This window comes from Rhipicephalus microplus, chromosome 7 (assembly GCF_043290135.1).
Source record: "Rhipicephalus microplus isolate Deutch F79 chromosome 7, USDA_Rmic, whole genome shotgun sequence".
In the NCBI taxonomy this organism is placed as follows: Eukaryota; Metazoa; Arthropoda; class Arachnida; order Ixodida; family Ixodidae; genus Rhipicephalus; species Rhipicephalus microplus.
In genome coordinates, this window is record NC_134706.1 from 21,798,007 (window position 1) to 21,817,017 (window position 19,011).

The 19,011-nt window shown below is 42.0% G+C and overlaps 1 protein-coding gene across 1 annotated transcript; it reads left to right on the forward strand.

Moving 5' to 3' along the window:
• The first annotated feature begins 392 nt into the window (after positions 1-392).
• Positions 393-16,013, forward strand: LOC119180056 (alpha-2-macroglobulin receptor-associated protein). Its single transcript, XM_037431190.2, has 8 exons — positions 393-717; positions 1,899-2,034; positions 4,114-4,266; positions 5,946-6,044; positions 7,188-7,417; positions 8,481-8,627; positions 10,434-10,494; positions 15,583-16,013. Exons 1-7 carry the CDS (start codon positions 535-537, stop codon positions 10,491-10,493), a joined length of 1,008 nt encoding a protein of 335 aa, XP_037287087.2. The 5' UTR covers positions 393-534; the 3' UTR covers position 10,494; positions 15,583-16,013.
• The last annotated feature ends 2,998 nt before the right edge of the window (positions 16,014-19,011 follow it).

Below are 19,011 nucleotides of genomic sequence, written 5' to 3' on the forward strand. Positions count from 1 at the left end.
TGGCAGCGCCTCCGGGGTTCATACCTGGGTTGCCTGCCCTATGCACATTCTTACGTTTCTCGTTAGTTAAACTGCTTAAGGTGTTAGATTTAGAACTACGCTAGGGCCTACGAAAGAATTAAAGCGCGGAATTGAGAGCCCCAGCAGGCACTACACACAAGATTGCGAAGTGCACCAATGTTTGCACAAGAAGCACATTATCACAACATTAAGCTCATAATTAGTGCGGGATTAAAGCAGATTTAGCGTTACACTAATTACTGAATTTTTATTAAGCCGACTGCGGTCGCCATAAGAGGCGCTGGCCACCATGCTTATTCGCCTTGACTCGGTAGGCGTGGCGTGACGCCACGCGGCTGGTAGGTGGGCTTTTCCCGAAAGCGTGCGAATAGTCGTGAGGCGAAGCCGACGTTCACTTAATGCGTTCACTTTGGCGCTTTCAACGTGATCAGCGTGGTCGCCGAAGTTCTGAGAAGGCTCGCTCATCTAGTCAACACCTTCGAGTTATCGTCGAGGCGTTACCTGAACTCAGTAATGTTTCGCGAAGTCGTTTACCTCGGGGTGGTCTTGGTCTCCGCGAGTTGCCTAGCCGGGGCCCACAGCGGTAACAAGTACAGCGAAGCCATGAACAAAGTTGGGCCACCTCCCCCCGCTAACGCCGAGAAAAAACCGTTTCGAATGCACAAGCTCAACTTGATTTGGGAGAAGGCACAGAAGGTAAGCGCAACTACTGATGTTGTTGAAACGTCGATTTGTTTCGGTGATAACTGGTTCCTTTCACGCGGCGTTTTCGTTAACGAGCGGCTCGTTTTTTTTTTCGACAGTAAAGCCAGTCTTTGCAAAATCTTGAGCAGTGTTCGTGCTAATTACTATACGAAAGGCTTTCGAGCGATTTCCAGGCACAGTTGCGCGGCACAATCGTTGCGGTGCACACGTTTGTATCATTTTGCATCGCCATCTTCACGCCCGTAACGCGTTAATTGACATGAAATCTTTGTCACTCAGGACTGAGCTCCACATTATTGAGCATCTTCAATTTCTCAAAGGAGCATTACCTTAATTGTTTGCTGCCTAAGTTCTCGAGTAGATACGCCGTCGTTTACTATGCTGTCACAGTAAGTGATATGTCCACGTCTTCGCTGTTCGTGTTGTACCCAAACCGCTGAGGTTATAGGAAGAAAGTTTGGTTCATTAACACGCCAAGCGTTTTTTTTTTTTTTTGTCAGTGCCTATTTAGCTTTTTGATGAGATATGACTTCTCGACTTGGACATGTTGTCAAGAAGACGTGCGGATGGAAAAAGGAGGAGACGGGCAAGATGAAAGCCGGGTGTCGACTGAAATATGATGAAATGGATACATGTGCTTTTGGTTACATTCCGTAAGTTGTCAAGAAGCAATCTCTTCACACAATTACTTGGCTGATGCAGCCTTGTTCCAACTTGTTAATGTTCCAAGTCTCGATTCCTTCTCGGCTCAACTGCTTTTTGTTCTCGACTTAGGAGAAGGCTGTGCCAGCCAAGCTTCGGTATTTCTCCATGATAGAGATTTTCTTGAAAACTCATAGGAAGTTGTAAAAAGCACTTTATATTTTTCGTCTTGTTCTGGACACATGTCCATGTATGCACGTATGGTAGCAGTTCCAAAGAACTCCTTTACATATTCGTTGTTTTTCCAATAGAAAGATTTCAGGTGATAGCCTACACTAGTCTTGCAAGTATCCTGATACTGTTGTCCTCAATTTCTATCAGCCCTGCTCCTTGACACGATGTACGATCGATTCGCCCAAATGTGTATCCTTCTTCACTTACAGATCTTTTTCGCTCATATGCTTTGGTATGAATACATTTGTTTGTGCGAGTGCATATGTCTTCTATTCTTTGCAATCTATCTTGAACAGAGGCTAAGTGACGCCAAGATGAAGGGCCTCTATGCCGACCTCAAAGTACAAGACAAAGAAGAGCTTGCCTGGAAGAAAATGGCGGGACAGGACAAGGAAGGCCTCAAGGAGGCTGAACTCCGAAGCAAGCTCAAAGGTATCTTACCACATCTTCAGCTTTGCAGGGTGACATGTAAATTGTGGATGCCCTAGCAGAGACGGGATGGCCAAACTGAAACGGCACTAAGCTACAAACTCTATGCGAATGAAACTTCGCATTGTGGTTCAGTACAATGCTGTAAGTTGGAACTTCTTTCATTGCTTCAACGTGAATGATTGGGTTTCTTTTGTAGCAGCTTGATTTATACATCAACATACATTGATTCATTTTAACCTAGCCGTTTTTCACACCCTTTTACAACATAGTCACCAGTGTAGCCTTCTTTGAGACTGCCACAAATTGGATCATATCTTCCGAGAACCTCTCCCAAATAGAATAACCTGTCTGCGTGATCAAAGATCAATTAAACACAATGTGATCTTAATCTCATTATTAGTTGTCACGATCGAGCCTGGTTACCCTTTTTTATATTGTGGTCATTTTGTACCGGGCACATCTTTTCATTTGGTTACTTTGCTTGTGTATGCACCGCACTGATGTTCATAAGCTGATGTCTTTGTGCCTTTAGCAAGCTTACCAACGCGGTATTTCGCTGTTTTCCTGCACCTCCCCTCTTTGAATGTTCTATACATTCCTCGAGCAGATTGAAAATCAAGTGCTCTCAAGTTGTCTTCAAGCACTGTACATTTCATACAAATATTTAGTTACAAAAGCTAGACTGTCTGGATTAGTTTAGAAGCCCTTCTTGTGGAAGTTTTAATGTTCCGTAACAGTCAACCTAAACTGTAACTAGGAAGCTGTGGGCGCATGTTTAGGCTTGATGGTGTACTGACACAAAAATGTTTCTTTTTTTTTTTTTTTTTTTTTTTGTCATATTGAACATCCAGTCTCAAAAAGCCTCAAGCATGAGTGCACCATGAAAAAGTAATTACACTGCGTTTTCAAGAGCTCGTTTCGGTTTCTGCCGTACCCTGAAGTTGCAACACAGTATAGAGCTTCTCGTTGCATGTTTGTGGAAGATGTCGAAACATTTCCATGGCTGCTGCACTCCGTGGCTTTATCGGTGAAGCACAAGCCGCCATATTTAATGTTTTTTGTGATGCGGAAGTGACCATATTGAATGTCTTGGTGTGCAACTAGGCATACTGGCATGTGAAGGCACCTCAATTTATGACACTGCATCCTCGCGTAACTGTAGCGTCACTGTCAGTAGGTGCATGATGTGAAGATTGACTTCATTGTCAAAGTGAAATATTCTGTCTACGTTTACAGAGCTGGAATATTCTGTGGACATTTACAGAGCTTCGTCCTTCTACAGAGTCATCTCTGTATGCACTCAAACCTGATCGTAAGGAAATTAAATCTTTCAAGAAATTACTCCAGTCTCTAAAAGCCTCAAGCATGAGTGCACCATGAAAAAGTAATTACACTACATTTTCAAGAGCTCGTTTCGGTTTCTGCCGTACCCTGTAGTTGCAACACAGTATGGAGCTTCTCGTTGCATGTTTGTGGAAGATGTCAAAACATTTCCATGGCTGCTGCACTTCCTGGCTTTATTGGTGAAGCACAAGCCGCCATATTTAATGTTTTTCGTGATGCGGAAGTGACCATATTGAATGTTTGGGTGTACAACTAGGCATACTGGCATGTGAAGGCACCTCAGTTTAAGACACTGCGTCCTCGCGTAACAGTAGCGTCACTGTCAGTAGGTGCATGATGTGAAGATCGACTTCATTGTCAAAGTGAAATATTCTGTCTACGCTTACAGAGCTGGGATATTCTGTGGACATTTACAGAGCTTCGTCCTTCTACAGAGCCATCTCTGTATGCGCTCAAACCTCATCGTAACAAAGTTAAATCTTTCAAGAAATTAACTTCGTTAGAATTGGAATGTCACTGTAAAGGTGTATTCCTAACACTATATTGCAAGACTGTTCTTAACTTACTTTGTTATAAAGGATATTTTGATATATGCGAGTTTGTTTATCGAGGTTTCAGTGTGCAAAATATTTGTATGACAGGGTAGACTCTCCTTTTAAGTACAGCCTTAAGCACAGTCAACACACTCCGGTCACTTGAAGGTGCGATTCAAACTTTATCGCTTCCTCCTCGCAGCGATCGTGGACAAGTTTGACCTGTCCGACCAGTTCAAGCACCACCAGGAGGAGCCTCCCGAACACCCGAACGTGGCTCGCAAAGAAGGCTACATGTTCCGGGACAAGAAGCTCAACAAGCTCTGGATGAAAGTGCAAAAGGCGGGCCTTAGCGGTAGGTTATCCAATAGTTTCACTAAAAAGAACAGCTCTGTAGTGTGAATTGTGCTGTAGTAATTCTGCATGTACGACGCAATGCTGGAAGGTGTATTACCCTACACCCACCATGACACCCGAAAAGCCTCTTTGGCTGCTGTACAGTTTCATTGTGCTTTATGCCCACCAGCGAAAGCTTTAAAAATATATATACTGGGTCCTACAAAAAAAGTGGATACATAACATTGCCTGCAAAAGATGTTCTTCCAAATTAGAACTGCTTTTAAAGCTCACTTTAGGACAGCTATGGCGGAAAATACAGAAATTAAAAAGAATTAACTCTTTATGGTGCCATAAAACTTGCCAACTTGCAAGCCTATCAGAACATGTTTGTGAAATCGCTGTAGGGAACCCTCAATTAAAAATATTTTTTCATATCGGGTGGGTTAAAGCAGCACACCTAAGACACACATGGACAAAAAAGAGCAAACTTATACAATGCTACACGGAGACAGAAAGAAAAAAAACTTATAGAATTGACGTGTGAGGCTTTATACTCAGAAATTGCGTAATGGCATTGTCGTAACTACATGGAAAGCAATAATGAATAATAATACACATAAGCCACTGAGCTATATGTGCAATTTTTTTTAAATATACGTGAAGTAGATGATGTCAAGTAAATAGGTCAAGTGATTCGAAAGCTTCATTGCCAAAAATGACATCATTTTTTACAGTTGGTGTTGCATTTAGATAATAAAAAGTTGAAATTACGGGCAAGCCTAGGTGCCGTTAGTATGAGAGAGCAATCTAAATTGAATGAAACTATAGGCGGGCTGTTTGTTACAGTTTAAGGAAAAGAATAAATTATGGCAAAAAAACAAGATTCATGAAGAATAAAGTTAGCCTGAAGGAGTGAGGAAGCGTTGAAGAGTGAAAAGAACTACTGGTAACAATGTGAATAGCCTGGTTCTGAATGAGCCGAATGGAGAAGTGATGATTGCACTCGAATCTGGATATAACGAACAGCGATATAATGAAATGTTGGTTATGACAAAGTAAATTGAGTGTTAAAATACATATTCTTAGGAATATACTTTTATAACGAATTTTTAGATATAATGAACTTTTTCTTTTTTGCTGCAAGATGCAACTTTGCTGTGACAAGGCTTGAGTGTTATATACACGTTTCTTCAGGATGTGATGCCATAAGTGATTTGACTATTTGGGATATGCAAATAGTGAAATTTAGAACGAAATCGAGTGTTAGTCAAATATACTAGTGATCACGAGTTTAAAGCAGAAATTCATCTCGTGATGAGTAAATAGTCAGACAGTACCATAAAAGCTTGAATTACATGCATCTTTGTAATGAATAAAACGAGAAATATGATACTTCAGTCTCTTAACTTTTTGTTCCTTCATGGTTTTTCTGTTGATGGTGATTAGTCAAAATGTTTCCCTTCATGATTTTCTTGTTGATGGTGAATATACAAAAAGTTCAGTGACTATTCGGTAGTTTGAATATTTGTGCATGCTTAACACATTGTGACATACAGCACTTCCCAGCATGAGCTGAAGGTTTCAGTTCTGAGCAATATGAACTAGTAAAATTGCAGTTACATACCCCTTTGAGTGCACTAAACTAGTAATTGTAGTTTTGTGGCTAAGTGTGGTGCGCATTTACGTCTCCCACAGATCAAGAGCTGCGCACACTCAAGGAAGAATTCCAACACCATCAAGACAAGATTGACCAGTTCTATGCAACACAGGACAAAGATGAGAAGGACTTGGCCAGTGAGTACTGAAACAGGTGTTTCATTATGTGGACTTCTGTAGCTGCACTTTATTCACTTTGGCATTTGTGAAGTGGGGAATTTGTCAGTATGTGCTTTTTGTGTCTATTTGATATTATGGTCATTATGCACTAAATTGAGTGGAGCAATTGTGACTTTATTTAGCCAATAGTTAACCCGTATATGCCCAAACTTAGGAAAATTAACAAAATAATTCATTTCCACAAAATAATTTCTTCCATGACCTCAGAAAACAGAATAAGGTTTTTATTTTAAAATAAAAAGCCTCTTTCAAACAATAATTTTGGAGCCGTCCTATATGTAGGGCACGAATGTTTGACACATGGCAAACAAAAAACTTTAGCGCCTATCACTGTCATCCGGAAGTTACTGCACACCCAACAACTGAAGAACAATTTGACTGTATATTACACATATATATATGTATATATATATATATATATATATATATATATATATATATATATATATATATATGTGTGTATATATGTGTATATATATGTGTATATATATGTGTATATATATGTGTATATATATGTGTATATATATGTGTATATATATGTGTATATATATTCTTGCGGTATGGCACTCGGCTACACGCACGCAAAATAGCCATTTTGTGACTGCAAGCATGCGGTAATTTATAGCCCAGCGATCACCTAGACTTGTGTGACGAGGACAGGGCTTCATAAACACATCTTAGGTGGCGCTACCTTTTTCACAGAAATGACATTCGAGTTACACTGAAAGCTCTTAGCGTCCTACATCTTGGACACTGGAAATATATGGGTTAACATTTAATGCCTTGGCAGCAGCTGAAACTTTGGCAGGAGACGACAGCTTTGCTTCATGCAGCATATTATATCACGCGTGCCATGGCAAAATTGCAGTTGCCGGCAGTGGGCGAGTTTTGTGGCAGCTTTCAGAGCTTTAATGGAATATTTTCGTACGGTGCATTTAGCACAGTAAACCTATTACTCTTACTTTTCGCCAAAAACTGCGTATTGTTGTGTGACTTCAGTGGTTTTTGTTAAGCCTACTTTGCCTGGCAGTTTGATGGTTAAGCCTAGCTTGCACTGTAGTTCAAGCTAAGCCTGACTTACCTTTGTGTGTGCTGCACCAGACGACGTGGAGCTGAACATGCTGAGCGAGGAGGAGCGGCAGAATGGTCTCCTGTCGGGAGACTTGGAGAAGCAGGGCCATGAGGCCCTGCTCGAGTCGTACCGCAAGCTCAACATCCGAGCCGAGGAGGCCTGGAAGCGCAAGGGCGGCTTCGCTGAGGACAAAGTGCAGCGGCTGTGGAAGCTCGCGCAGCAGGGAGACTTCTCGCCCGCGGAACTAGAATCTCTCAAGGTATGAACACTCTCACGAAAATTTGCCAGGTTCTAGCGCGAGAGAGAAAAACTCTGACTGCATTCGTGCAAGACAAACGAGCTGCAACAAGCAAATGCGCAGGTCCTGCATGAAAATGACCCTTTGAACTTCTCGTGCATGCTTTTTTGTCTCTGTAAGTCTGTCAAAGATGTGCAGACTTTACCCAAGTACCCGTAGATTTGTTTGTGGATCTAATTTTTACAATTGAGAGTTTAAAACTTCTTGAAGCTTTAATTATGCTCTCTTCACAAATTTCCGAGAGATATATTATGAAGGCAGAGGCACTGAAACTCTGCACACTTTTTGAAACTTCTAGTGTCATGTTCGATTGACTGATGAAATTGCAATGACTCCAAGGCATTCGAAGCTAAAAGGATGAAGTTTAGGCACATTCGTGCTCTACTTGTAATCCTGCGAGACATATTCATGAATTTAAAGTTCAAGAACACTAGCAGCATATGTAAACCATTTGTAATTTTCATAGTAAATGCTGCCTGGTTACATTGCCACCATCTGCTTTAAGTTCGCCAGTTAGTTCCAACGTAATCTTGTTATGTGGTTTGATGATGTACTGTATTCACATGTTTGAAAGTTGACTCAAATGTAGGTTGACATTTCTGAAATTGCACGGCGAAAGAACAAAGTGCCATCACACTTCATAACTCAAATTTAATTACGATATTGCTGAAAAACTTATTCCTGTGTTCGAAGGTGGCGTCATGGTAGCACTTCACAGCTATGCAGGAAAGCTAGAATCGCAGCATTATAAGGGGACTGTTTTTTTTAAATGTTCCGTGAATCGTTGCTGAGGGTGCGGATTGCACACGAAAAAGTTAGGTATGCGTTAATGGTAGCCTAATGTAATATTGTCATAACCATGCCACAGCGTGCCTGATTTCTCAGTAGTTTCAGTTTCACTTGTCGTGCTCCATATTTGGTTTTTCAGATTTAGATAGAATGGGTCAAACCTGCAATTGTGTAAGTATGGAGTAAGCACTACAAATTTAGTTCCTCAAACCTATTGGGCCTCTGTGTGTGGCAGGAGGAGCTTCAACACTACGAGCATAGGATACGAAAGCTGGGTCACTTTCAGACCGAACTGGAACAGCATGGTGTTGACCCAAAGGCATCGCCAGACGAGGACCACGTCAAAACTCTCAAGCAACGTATCAAGCAATACAGCCACAAGGTACTAGCTCTTCCTTACTGACCTTGAATAGAGAACTAGTAAGTTGGTATGCTACTGTGTGGGTTCATACTCTGGATTCATACTGTCCGGCACTCTCAACAAAGATGTCGTGTGGCAGGCCATACCTAGGGCAGAGTGAAAGGTGCCTGAATATTTTATCGGGCGAACATAAGCGGTCATTGACACAAGTGAGGCCTCTGCACCTAGCTGATCATATTGCAGATGTCTGTGGACTCCCGCAAGGCGGCAAACGAGTTAAGGGGGCAGACTGGTCTTTGGGACCAAAAAGCTACGAAAAAAATCGACTTCTAAAACTGACATATTTGTTTTTTGCAAGTATTTCTCTATCTCTCTGCAAATTCTAACACACCACGAAGTGGTAACTTTTTTTAATGTCCTAACTGTCCAGATTCTTGGTGCTGTTAACATACAGAACCTGCAAAAAAAAATGGGGAACCGACTTCGAAGCTTATTCATAATTTGCCGGCACCTGTGTTAGTACCTCTGCTACGAATTTATGAGCACCTTCATGAGGATTGCAAAACATGTGCACCATGATTGTTGCTTTTTGAAGAAGCTGTGCGTTTTTCAGTTTTTTTCATTTTTTCTAAAAAGTAAATTTACAGCTGTTCAATTTTGAGGCCTCAATATCTATGCAGCTAGGGCAGGTACAACAATAATTCTTTTTTCAGTGGCAACTTGTATGTGTGTGTAGAATGCAAGTATGGGAGCAAAATTAGGAGCACAAGCCTTTTTAATAATTACTCATAAAAATTGTAACACAATTCCAACTGCTTTTGAAAATGGATAGTTTATTTTGCTGTAAAATAACCAAGAAAGGCCTAAAAACAAAAACTCTTGCATACTTTCAATCTATAGTCATTAGTCTATGTTGGCACATATTAAATATCTCTTTAAGCCCCGCCGCGGTGGTCTAGTGGCTAATGGTGGTCTAGTGGTGGTCTAGTGGTCGGTGGTCTAGTGGCTGCTGACCCGCAGGTCGCGGGTTCGATTCCCGGCTGCAGCGGCTGCATTTCCGATGGAGGCGGAAATGTTGTAGGCCCGTGTGCTCAGATTTGGGCGCACGTTAAAGAACCCCAGGTGGTCGAAATTTCCGGAGCCCTCCACTACGGCGTCTCTCATAATCAAATGGTGGTTTTGGGACGTTAAACCCCACAAATCAATCAATCAATCAAATATCTCTTTAAGCAATTTTTTTATGGTGGCCTTAAACAATAGGAAGTAAGCTTAAGTTATCTCAGGAACAAGATGAGTTGCAGTAAAACTAATTAAATATTTGAAGTCAGCTGAAAAAACTGCATAATCCTGTACAGTTTGATCACGATCACTTAAGAAATAAACAAAAAGATGTCTAAGACCAGTCTGCCGCCTTAGGGAACATTAAAACCACCTGTTTGTGGCAAGAAGCCACTAGGAAGTGAATATGGATTTCTCAAAAGTGAGCCTCTTACTTGCAAAAAAATTTGTCGCTGTCTGGGAATCGAACCTGGGGCCAACACCTTTCAGGGTTAGTCGCTCTACCAATAAAGCCAACCAGGAAGCCCAGAGTTGGAAGTGCGAAGGTCAACACATCAAGTCGAAGCACACGGGCACGAAATATTGAGAATTGGATTCCGCACAATTGATTCGCAATAATCTGTGCCAGCATGACTTCTTAAGGGTTCTGTTCAGTGTGCTTACAAGCATCCTCTCCTTGGTCAAATGGTTCTGAGCATGGACTTGTGTACATAATTGTTCGTACCTGCTGCATAAAACTGATGTGCTGCCACTGCCATTGTCTCCCAGGTCAACAAGGTACACCAGGATCTGGAAGGACGCATTCTTCAGCGACATCTGGAACTTTAAAGTGAGCTGTGTTTCTCACATTTTCAAAATTGTTGACACGTCTGCAGCGAAACATCAGTTTTCGGAGCATTTACTTCATATGCAAAATGTCCTAGTGTGACAGAAATGCGCCTTAGTAAAATCTGTCGTGAGATCACAACAGTCGTTGTTGGTGGCGTAGTTGTTCAGTGCCACCACCGATGTCCTTAATCACTATCGTGCACAATGCGAAAGAAAAAAATAAGATCCAGGAATTGAGCGAGGTTTGAATCCAGGCCCCCCTGCGTGGTAGTCTAGTACCGTAATTACTCGAATCTAACGTGCACCTTTTTTCCGGTTAAGCGAGTTCATAAATCACATGCGCGTTAGAATCGAGTACGAACAAAAAAATTACGGTCAATCTATTGCCATCGGCAAATCCAAAATGGCCGCCCCCTACGTGCGTCGGCACGGCGCGTCGGGCATTTCTGCCTATGTGTTTCCCATGTGCGGCACTTCGTATGTGTGCTGAGGAGTTCGTCATCTAGTAGTGCATTAGCATCGACGGCGTGGAAGGGCTGACTCCGAAAACTCGAGTGCACCACGATGCCGCTTTTAAAAGAAAAGTCATCGCGTGTGCAGAAACGGACGGAAATCGGGCCACATCGCGGTCGTTCGGAGTTCCCGAAACATGCATGCGGGACCGGCGGAAACAAAAGCAAAAGATTGTCGACAGCAAAGCTTCACGCAAAGGCTTCAGTGGACCACAGCAGGGCCGGTTTCCGCAAATTAAAGACCTGCTCGGCGAGTATGTGCTTGAGCAGCGAGCGGCACAGCGGCCCGTGACGACAGAACTGCTCCAAGTGCGGGCTATGCAATTATTCTTAGAAAAAGATCTAATGTGGAGCCAGTTTAAAGCGAGCAGGTGCTGGCTAACTAACTTTATGAAGAGGGAAGGCTTTTCCGTCCGAAGGGGAACATGCATATGCGAAACGTTTTGCGGAGGAATACAATGAAAAGCTTCACAGTTTTCAGAGGTTCGTCCTAAACTTCTACCTGCTTGGGCAAATCGGGAATGCCGATCAGACACCTCTTTACTTCGACATGCCTGGCACCACAACCGTCGAGAAGGGGGCGAAGCAAGTTCATGTGCTGACATCGGTCCACGGTAAAACTACAGTGACGGCAATGATCTGTTACATGTCAGATGAGCACAAGCTTCGCCCGTACCTCATATTTAAATGGCAGACGCTCACGAAAGCGGTCGTTTTTTCGAGTGGTGTGATCGTGCGGGCCAGCGAGAAAAGTGGGTGCGCGTTGCAATCGATGTCTTAAGTTTTTTTTTTTTTTTTCGCGGTGGAAATCGGGTGCGCGTTACAATCGAGGGCGCGGTAGAATCGAGTAAATACGGTATACTACTGCAGCGCCACACCATTGGTTTGCTTTCGCAAAAAGACCCTGTACGGCCATCGTTTTGGGCAAGGAATCATGATAGAAGATGCAGCATGGAATGGTAGAAGAGTAAAATGACACAGGCATAGGATGATGCAAACTGTGCAACGAGTGATGTGTTCAATGCTGGCTACAATTATAAAGGGCTCAACCATAATCTTCTAGCCTCATCAATCGCAGCGTCAAGAAAGTGCATGAAAAGTGTTAGGACGTACTACACGAAACTAGCAGGAAAGTCGCAGCGATGGCTAGAAGAACCGCCTTTCTAAAGACCGTTCTAACCTCTTAAAACAACTGGTACAAGCACATTTGCAAGGTATCAACTAAGCCATGAATCGTAATTTTTGTGAACTAAGGAAGCACCCATTACGCTAATATTAGTCTTTCTGTGGACGTGCCCGCTATGCATCTCTAAGGAATTATGTGCACATTGTTAATTTTACACACGGCTGATGACAATGAATTATGGTCAAGCCCTTTGCAGCGCGTGAGAAGCTTGAAACCTCGCACTCATCGTACAGTTAGCATTGCGTGATGCCTTGTTGGTATTTTACTCTTCCGTTACCCTATACAATCAAACCTCGATATAATGAATCCAGGTATAACGATATATTGGTTATAACGAAGTAAATTAAATATAGTATCGCAATAAATTTAGTGTTAAGAATAAACCGAGATATCGGTAAATGGTTGTATTGTTAACGATCCAGTCAAAATTGCAAACCAATTCAATCAGTATTTTCACTCGGTATTCACTCGGGGAGATCATGCTGACACAAACATTATTTCTCTGTCTACTATATCTGCCGATTTCATAACTGTCGAAGGTGTCCTTTCACTGTTACTGAATGTTAAGACTAAATCTTCCGATGGTCCCGACGGCATACCTAATGCATTTTTGCAACGTTACGCCGAACCTATCGCGCATGTCTTCACCCATATTTTTCGTCTTTCGCTTCATAATTCAATTCTTCCCGATGATTGGCGAACGGCACGTGTTATTCCCGTATTTAAAAAAGGTGATCGCCTAAATGTTGAAAACTACCGGCCAATTTCATTAACTTCCTGTCCTTGTAAACTTCTTGAGCATATCATCGCGCATTACATAATGTCATTTCTTGAAGATAACAGTATTTTGACTCCTTTCCAGCATGGTTTTAGGAAGGGCCTCTCGACTAACACTCAACTTGTCACCACAATTCACGACTTCGCTATGGCAATTGATAAGGGCGACCAAATAGACGCCATCTTCTTAGATTTTAGAAAAGCTTTCGACTGTGTTTGCCACAGTAAATTACTCACCAAACTTTCAAACATTGGCCTACCCATTACTGTAATTAATTGGATCCGCTCCTACCTTACCAGCCGCAAACAGTTTGTCCAGGTCCAGGGCTGCTGCTCTGGGGTTCTACCTGTAACCTCGGGAGTTCCACAAGGCAGTGTCCTTGGCCCTGTCTTGTTTCTCATCTTTATCAATGACATCGTTTCATCAGTTGACACCTCCGCCATAAGCTTAAAGCTTTTTGCAGATGACTGCATTCTTTACAAGCCAATTAAAAGTGAGAGACCAAGAGTGCTTGCAGAACAACCTAAATTCTCTCTCCGATTGGTGCCATGCCTGGTCGATGGAGTTAAACATTAGTAAATCGGTCTATATGCGTATCTCAAATAAAATTACCCCTTTTGCATCACGCTACACCTTAAATAATAATCCGTTGATCGAAGTGAGCAATTTTAAATACTTGGGAGTCAATATTACCAATCGACTGTCGTGGAGTAACCACATTGACGACGCTTGTTCCTCCGCCTCTAGAAAACTAGGGTTTCTTAGACACAAACTAAAAAACGCGCCAACTCAGATCAAACTTCTTGCATATAATACATTTATTCGACCCCGTCTAGAGTACGCATGCGTAGCCTGGGACCCGTATTTTAAAAAGGATGTTTATAAACTTGAAATGGTCCAGAGGAGAGCGGTAAGATTCATCTATAATGCCTATCACAATCTTGATTCTCCTTCATCACTTATGGCTACTAACAACATTCCGCTCTTGAAACAGCGTAGAACTATCGCCAGACTCAAGTTTCTTTTCCTGCTTCGTAATCATCAGTTTAATATTGATCCCAGTAAATACATCTCTCTCTCTTCTTCCAGGAAAACCAGGCAGGCTCACAATCATGATCTGACACCTTACTTTGCACGTACTAACCTTTTCAAACATTCCTTCTTTCCTAGAACCATTAGCGAATGGAATGCACTGCCTTCAAATGTTTTTCCTGAACGTGGCATTCCCGACTTTGAAAACTACATGCATCTTTTGTGTAATCAACACTGTTGATATTTCAATGCTAGATTAGCTCATCTTATTATTTCAACTGTGTAGCTTTACTTTTTGTGCTTGAAACTGTTTCTAGAAGTTTGTTCGCTTTTTTTCTAGATATGTATAACTAAGCATCCTATTTAGTATGACTTGTTTTCAGTAGCTTTGTGTATTCTAACTTGCTGTATAACTTGTTCTCTTTTTTCGCTATGCTCCCTTTTTGTGCCCCTCCTGCTTGGTCTACGGACTGCAGTATGTAATAAAAAAAAAAAACCCTTTATAACAAATTTTCTAATATAACAAACTTATTTTCATTTAGGATGCAAGTTTGTTATAATGAGGTTCGAGTGTACTACACCTGTGAATGAAACTTCTTGCCCTACATAACAACCGCGTATGGTCTTTTCGAGAAGTTTTAAGCTCTAGCATGGCTCTGTGGTCGAACAACTAGACTACCACCACAGCGAAATGCATTCGCAGTGGTGTAGCTCACTCCGACCAGATATCGCTACGGACAGCTGTGCACATGCACAGTGTTGCCAAACCAGGTGCGCCGTGCCATTGCGAACAATTGCTGCTGTTCGGATTTCACGTAATGCTAGTTGTGTCTCTTCTTCACATAATGATGCATAATGACATGGTGACTACTTCCCTCTTTTGAAAAATTGATTTATGGCGCAGTGGGTACGTTATGAATGTACCTGCAGTAATTGCCGCAAAAGCATCTAGAACAGGCTCTCGAAAGGCTGCTCCTCCAGCTTTCGCTGTGACTGTGCCACATGTTGCGTGCAGGCCTGCGTTTCGTACTGTCAAGAGTACAGGCGAACATCACAGATGAACGTTACATGTGAATGTTACAGGTGAACGTAATAAGGGGGAAACGCAATAATGGGAGAACGTTACAGGGAAACATCTCTGGTGAATAAAATCAGTAAAGAAAAAAATTTTCCTTTAATTCAGGTTTATGATGCCTCACAGCATCAAAATGCCATGAGGCAAGTAGAATAAATGCCTGATCGCCACAGCATGAGCTAGATGTGCTTTAGTTTTACACCTGGAGCAAAGGCTGGTGGGACACAGCATTTGCAAACGCTATATCATTGTATCCTCTGGAAATGCAACTTCCAAATAAATGTTACTGCCTGTGATCGGTATTGCAACCAATACATTTGCAAGCTAGCTTTGTGGGGAGCCACCATCCCATGAAATTTTTTCCTCATGGGTTTGCATGTGTTTCTGTTGCATGTGTCCTATTTTTGTCTTCATGGTAATGGCACTGCTTTTCTTTTTTTTTTTTAAATTTCAGCAGTGCCACGAGTCACTCAAGTTCCAAGCTATGGTATTTTTATCTCCTTCAGATCTCTCTAAGGCTGTACTTGGACCAAAGGGGTTCCTTCCAGGAAGGCGTTTGGCCAGCGTGACTTCCAAAGCCAAAACCGGTGCCTTCACGATAATCTGCTGGCGCGCATTCGTCTCTGAAGCCGTCGTGTCCTTCGTATCCGCGTACTATTAATGCTACTCACTGAAGTTTTCCATGAACTTGAGCGTGACTAGAACAGTGCCACCTTTTGGCGAAACATTACCTTATCTGGTAGAAGTCATGAACGATGTTGTTATCAAAATGTTCTTGTGAATTTTTCAATTGCTTTCAGGTACACACGGGGAGGGACACTACGAAGCAAATAACGAGAACGAAGTTCTAGCGGGCTACAAAGTATTGCATAAATAGCGAGAGTTTCACGTAGACATTACTTATTCCGTGAAGCTTGCCGGCTGTTCGCCGATCAAGTTTTAATTTAAACAGAGAATGAAGGTGTTGAACAGTGCATTATCAAATGTAGTTGAGTTGCGATGAGCACTTAATTTAATAAACGCGATTGGCCGATTTCTGCAACATTGATAGGAGCCAATCACGGCCATGAAATTGGCACTCTATTGGAGCTCGATCACAAGTAAAAGTGTCAAGGTGACACCTGTATCAGAGGAGCAGCAGATTCAAAAAGTTAATTTAGGTTGATGTGTAAGAGTAGTTCAAGTGATTGTTTTTAACAAGTTCTGGCGATGCAAGACGAGATTGGCAATGCTGAAGTGTGGTGAAAGTTACGGTTAAGGTTTGGTTCTAGCTGTTACTTTCAGAGTGGAGTATGGAGCTCTGGAAATTGTACAGATGAAGTATTTTCATATTTACCGTCGGCGATGCAATGGAAGAAATTAGAGGTAGTTAATACCTGCATAGACTCCTGTAATGTTTTCTCTTTACAGCTTGTCTTAAGCCTAAGCTCGGCCGGTCAACAACTGCGAGGGCGCAGATACTTAGTCATGTTTGTACGGTGCATTGCTCGGTGTTTAAAGCTTGCATCTCATCGTGCGTTCTTTTTTTCAATGCAAGAAAGAAACTTTGTACGTGTTCTCGTAGGTGTCAAAGAACTAAGCATTTGTGTGAGCAAACTTTGTCCACATTCTGCAGGCATTTGTTTTTTGAGTGTTTGTTATTCCTTCAAATAAATTATACTGTCTGTTTTTCTACATTCTTCATACATTGCTTCCTGTGTCACTTCATTTACGTTTTACTCCAGGCATTTATCTTGTCGTGATTGAAGTTTTTACGAAATTCTCGCTTTTTTAGTAGCTCAGCCTGATGCAAGGGAATTGTTACATCACAAGCACAAGTGGATAGCTTGCACAGTCGGTACACACCATTCTTCAGAAAAAATTTCAGCCAATAAAATAACAAACACACGAAACGAAGATGGAAACGGGAAAGTGGCTAGACCAGCTCCGACCAGTTTTTAGTTTTTAGACTTTCTGAAGAGAGTGTCATAGCACATAATACCGTACAATACCACGACTGTAGACGACTGCTTGTTGAGTCATAAGAGTGCATGTGTAATGTTTATCGCCCGATTGTAAAGTGCATCGCGAACACTGTAACCAAAAGTAACGTTAGACGAGCGCCACTGCCGCAAATGTTGAGCAATGTGATTCAATTCAAATAATCACGATCTGCGAGCCTCATCTGTTTTGATAAAGATATCTCAGTCTAGTTTCGCTGTCCTGTGTTGACTGTGCATCACCTGTGGGGCATATCTGCATACCACGAACCTTGGTATGTGGATATGCACCACTTGTGTCTGTCGAAAAGAGTTTCGCTGTTTACACGACAGGCATGTCATATATGCCGAGACTTTCGAGTTGTGTTCATCTTGCCCTATGATGTCAATGCCGGCATATACAAAGCCAAGGCGTAGTCTATAAGAGCACCTAGATAAAGGTGGCTTGAGATACGATAGATAGAAATGCTAAATGTGTCCTTGGTTTGTAAAGAGATGCTTTGCATTTAATAGTAATATAATTCTATAAGACTAACAGTAGAACGCAAGGTCCATGTATTGAGACCTTTACACCTTCGACTTCCTGAAAAACCGAGATGCTGAAATAATCTACTGCAATTTACACAATGTTTATCCGAAGTCGTAAGCCATGTCCAGTAATGCGTCTGTACGTAGGTGTGGGCAGAGCTTCACGTTGGGGGAAAGTTTGATCGCACCGTCATCCCATAGAGTACCTTACAATCTGCTACTCCTTCCCCTCCCCCCTCTGTGCGATGCCTTTGCGTCTGAAGCCTATGGATTCTCTGTTTTTCTTACCTCGTATTTCATCGCTTGTCTGTCCTCAACCGATGGCCCAAGTAGATGTTGTCCTGAAGAAGGACATTGTCGTCTCTGGCTCCGTTGTCGTTGTGTTGTCCCCTTGGCGATCTTGTTGCTCCACAGTTCATTCATCGTTCCAGCACCTAACTGGCATTGCGCATGCGACTCGCACGCGCGAAGCTCGCAGCATTGTTTTGATATCGCAGCGAACGATGGCATTTGGGGATGCACACTGCACAATCTTCAAGTAGTGAGCCAACTTTGCATAGTATCACATTATTAATGGAGCCATTTTAATGGCGGGCTTACCACATAATTAGTTCTGCCGCCTCAAGGGCTCATGCTGCACAAATTGTGTTGTACTAGACAGTGAAGGTCACTTAAAATGGTTGTTACACTAAACTGAATTTTGAATTTGTGAAGCGCCACTGAAGTTTGCGCAGTGTGCACGCTCTCCTGTAATTTTTGTCGGGTATTGTATGCAACAGCAATTAGATAATTAACCTAGCAAGGTTGCAGGCATTGTGCTTGCTACTCCAAGTCGCTGTCGGCATAAAAGACTGCTGGTACATGGCACGATTGCATACTCAAACGTCATAACAGTTGCATCTTACAGCAAAATATGTTTGTTATATCCGAAAATTCGTTATAAAGATATATTCCCAAAAATGTCTATTGCAAGACTATATTTCAATTACTTTATTATAACCGATATTTTGTTATATCGAGGTTTGAGGGTATATATTACCATTGCCAACAGTTGCACGAGCACCGCTTGCACACAGCTTCTCTAAAATGTGACTGCAAGTCAGCCAAGGCGTGTGATTGTCTGATGAACTTAATACACTGAGAGAATTTCCTTTTTTTTTCTTGTCAGATGAGTTGGAACATAAAAGTAATAAAATTAAGGCATCGAAAAACATTGAACCGAGACTGGATTAAAATATGCTAGTTTCTTGTCAATCAGTTCAATTTGAGTTTGGCAAACATAGTTTTGGTATTGGTTCTTGATTCTTGGCACTGTTGTAGCCAAAATGAATGAGGAGCGTGGAAGGAGCACGGTAATAGGGTTCAAACACCATCCACATTCACCTGTAAATTTTTATTTTGCACGTGTATATGCACACATACAAACAC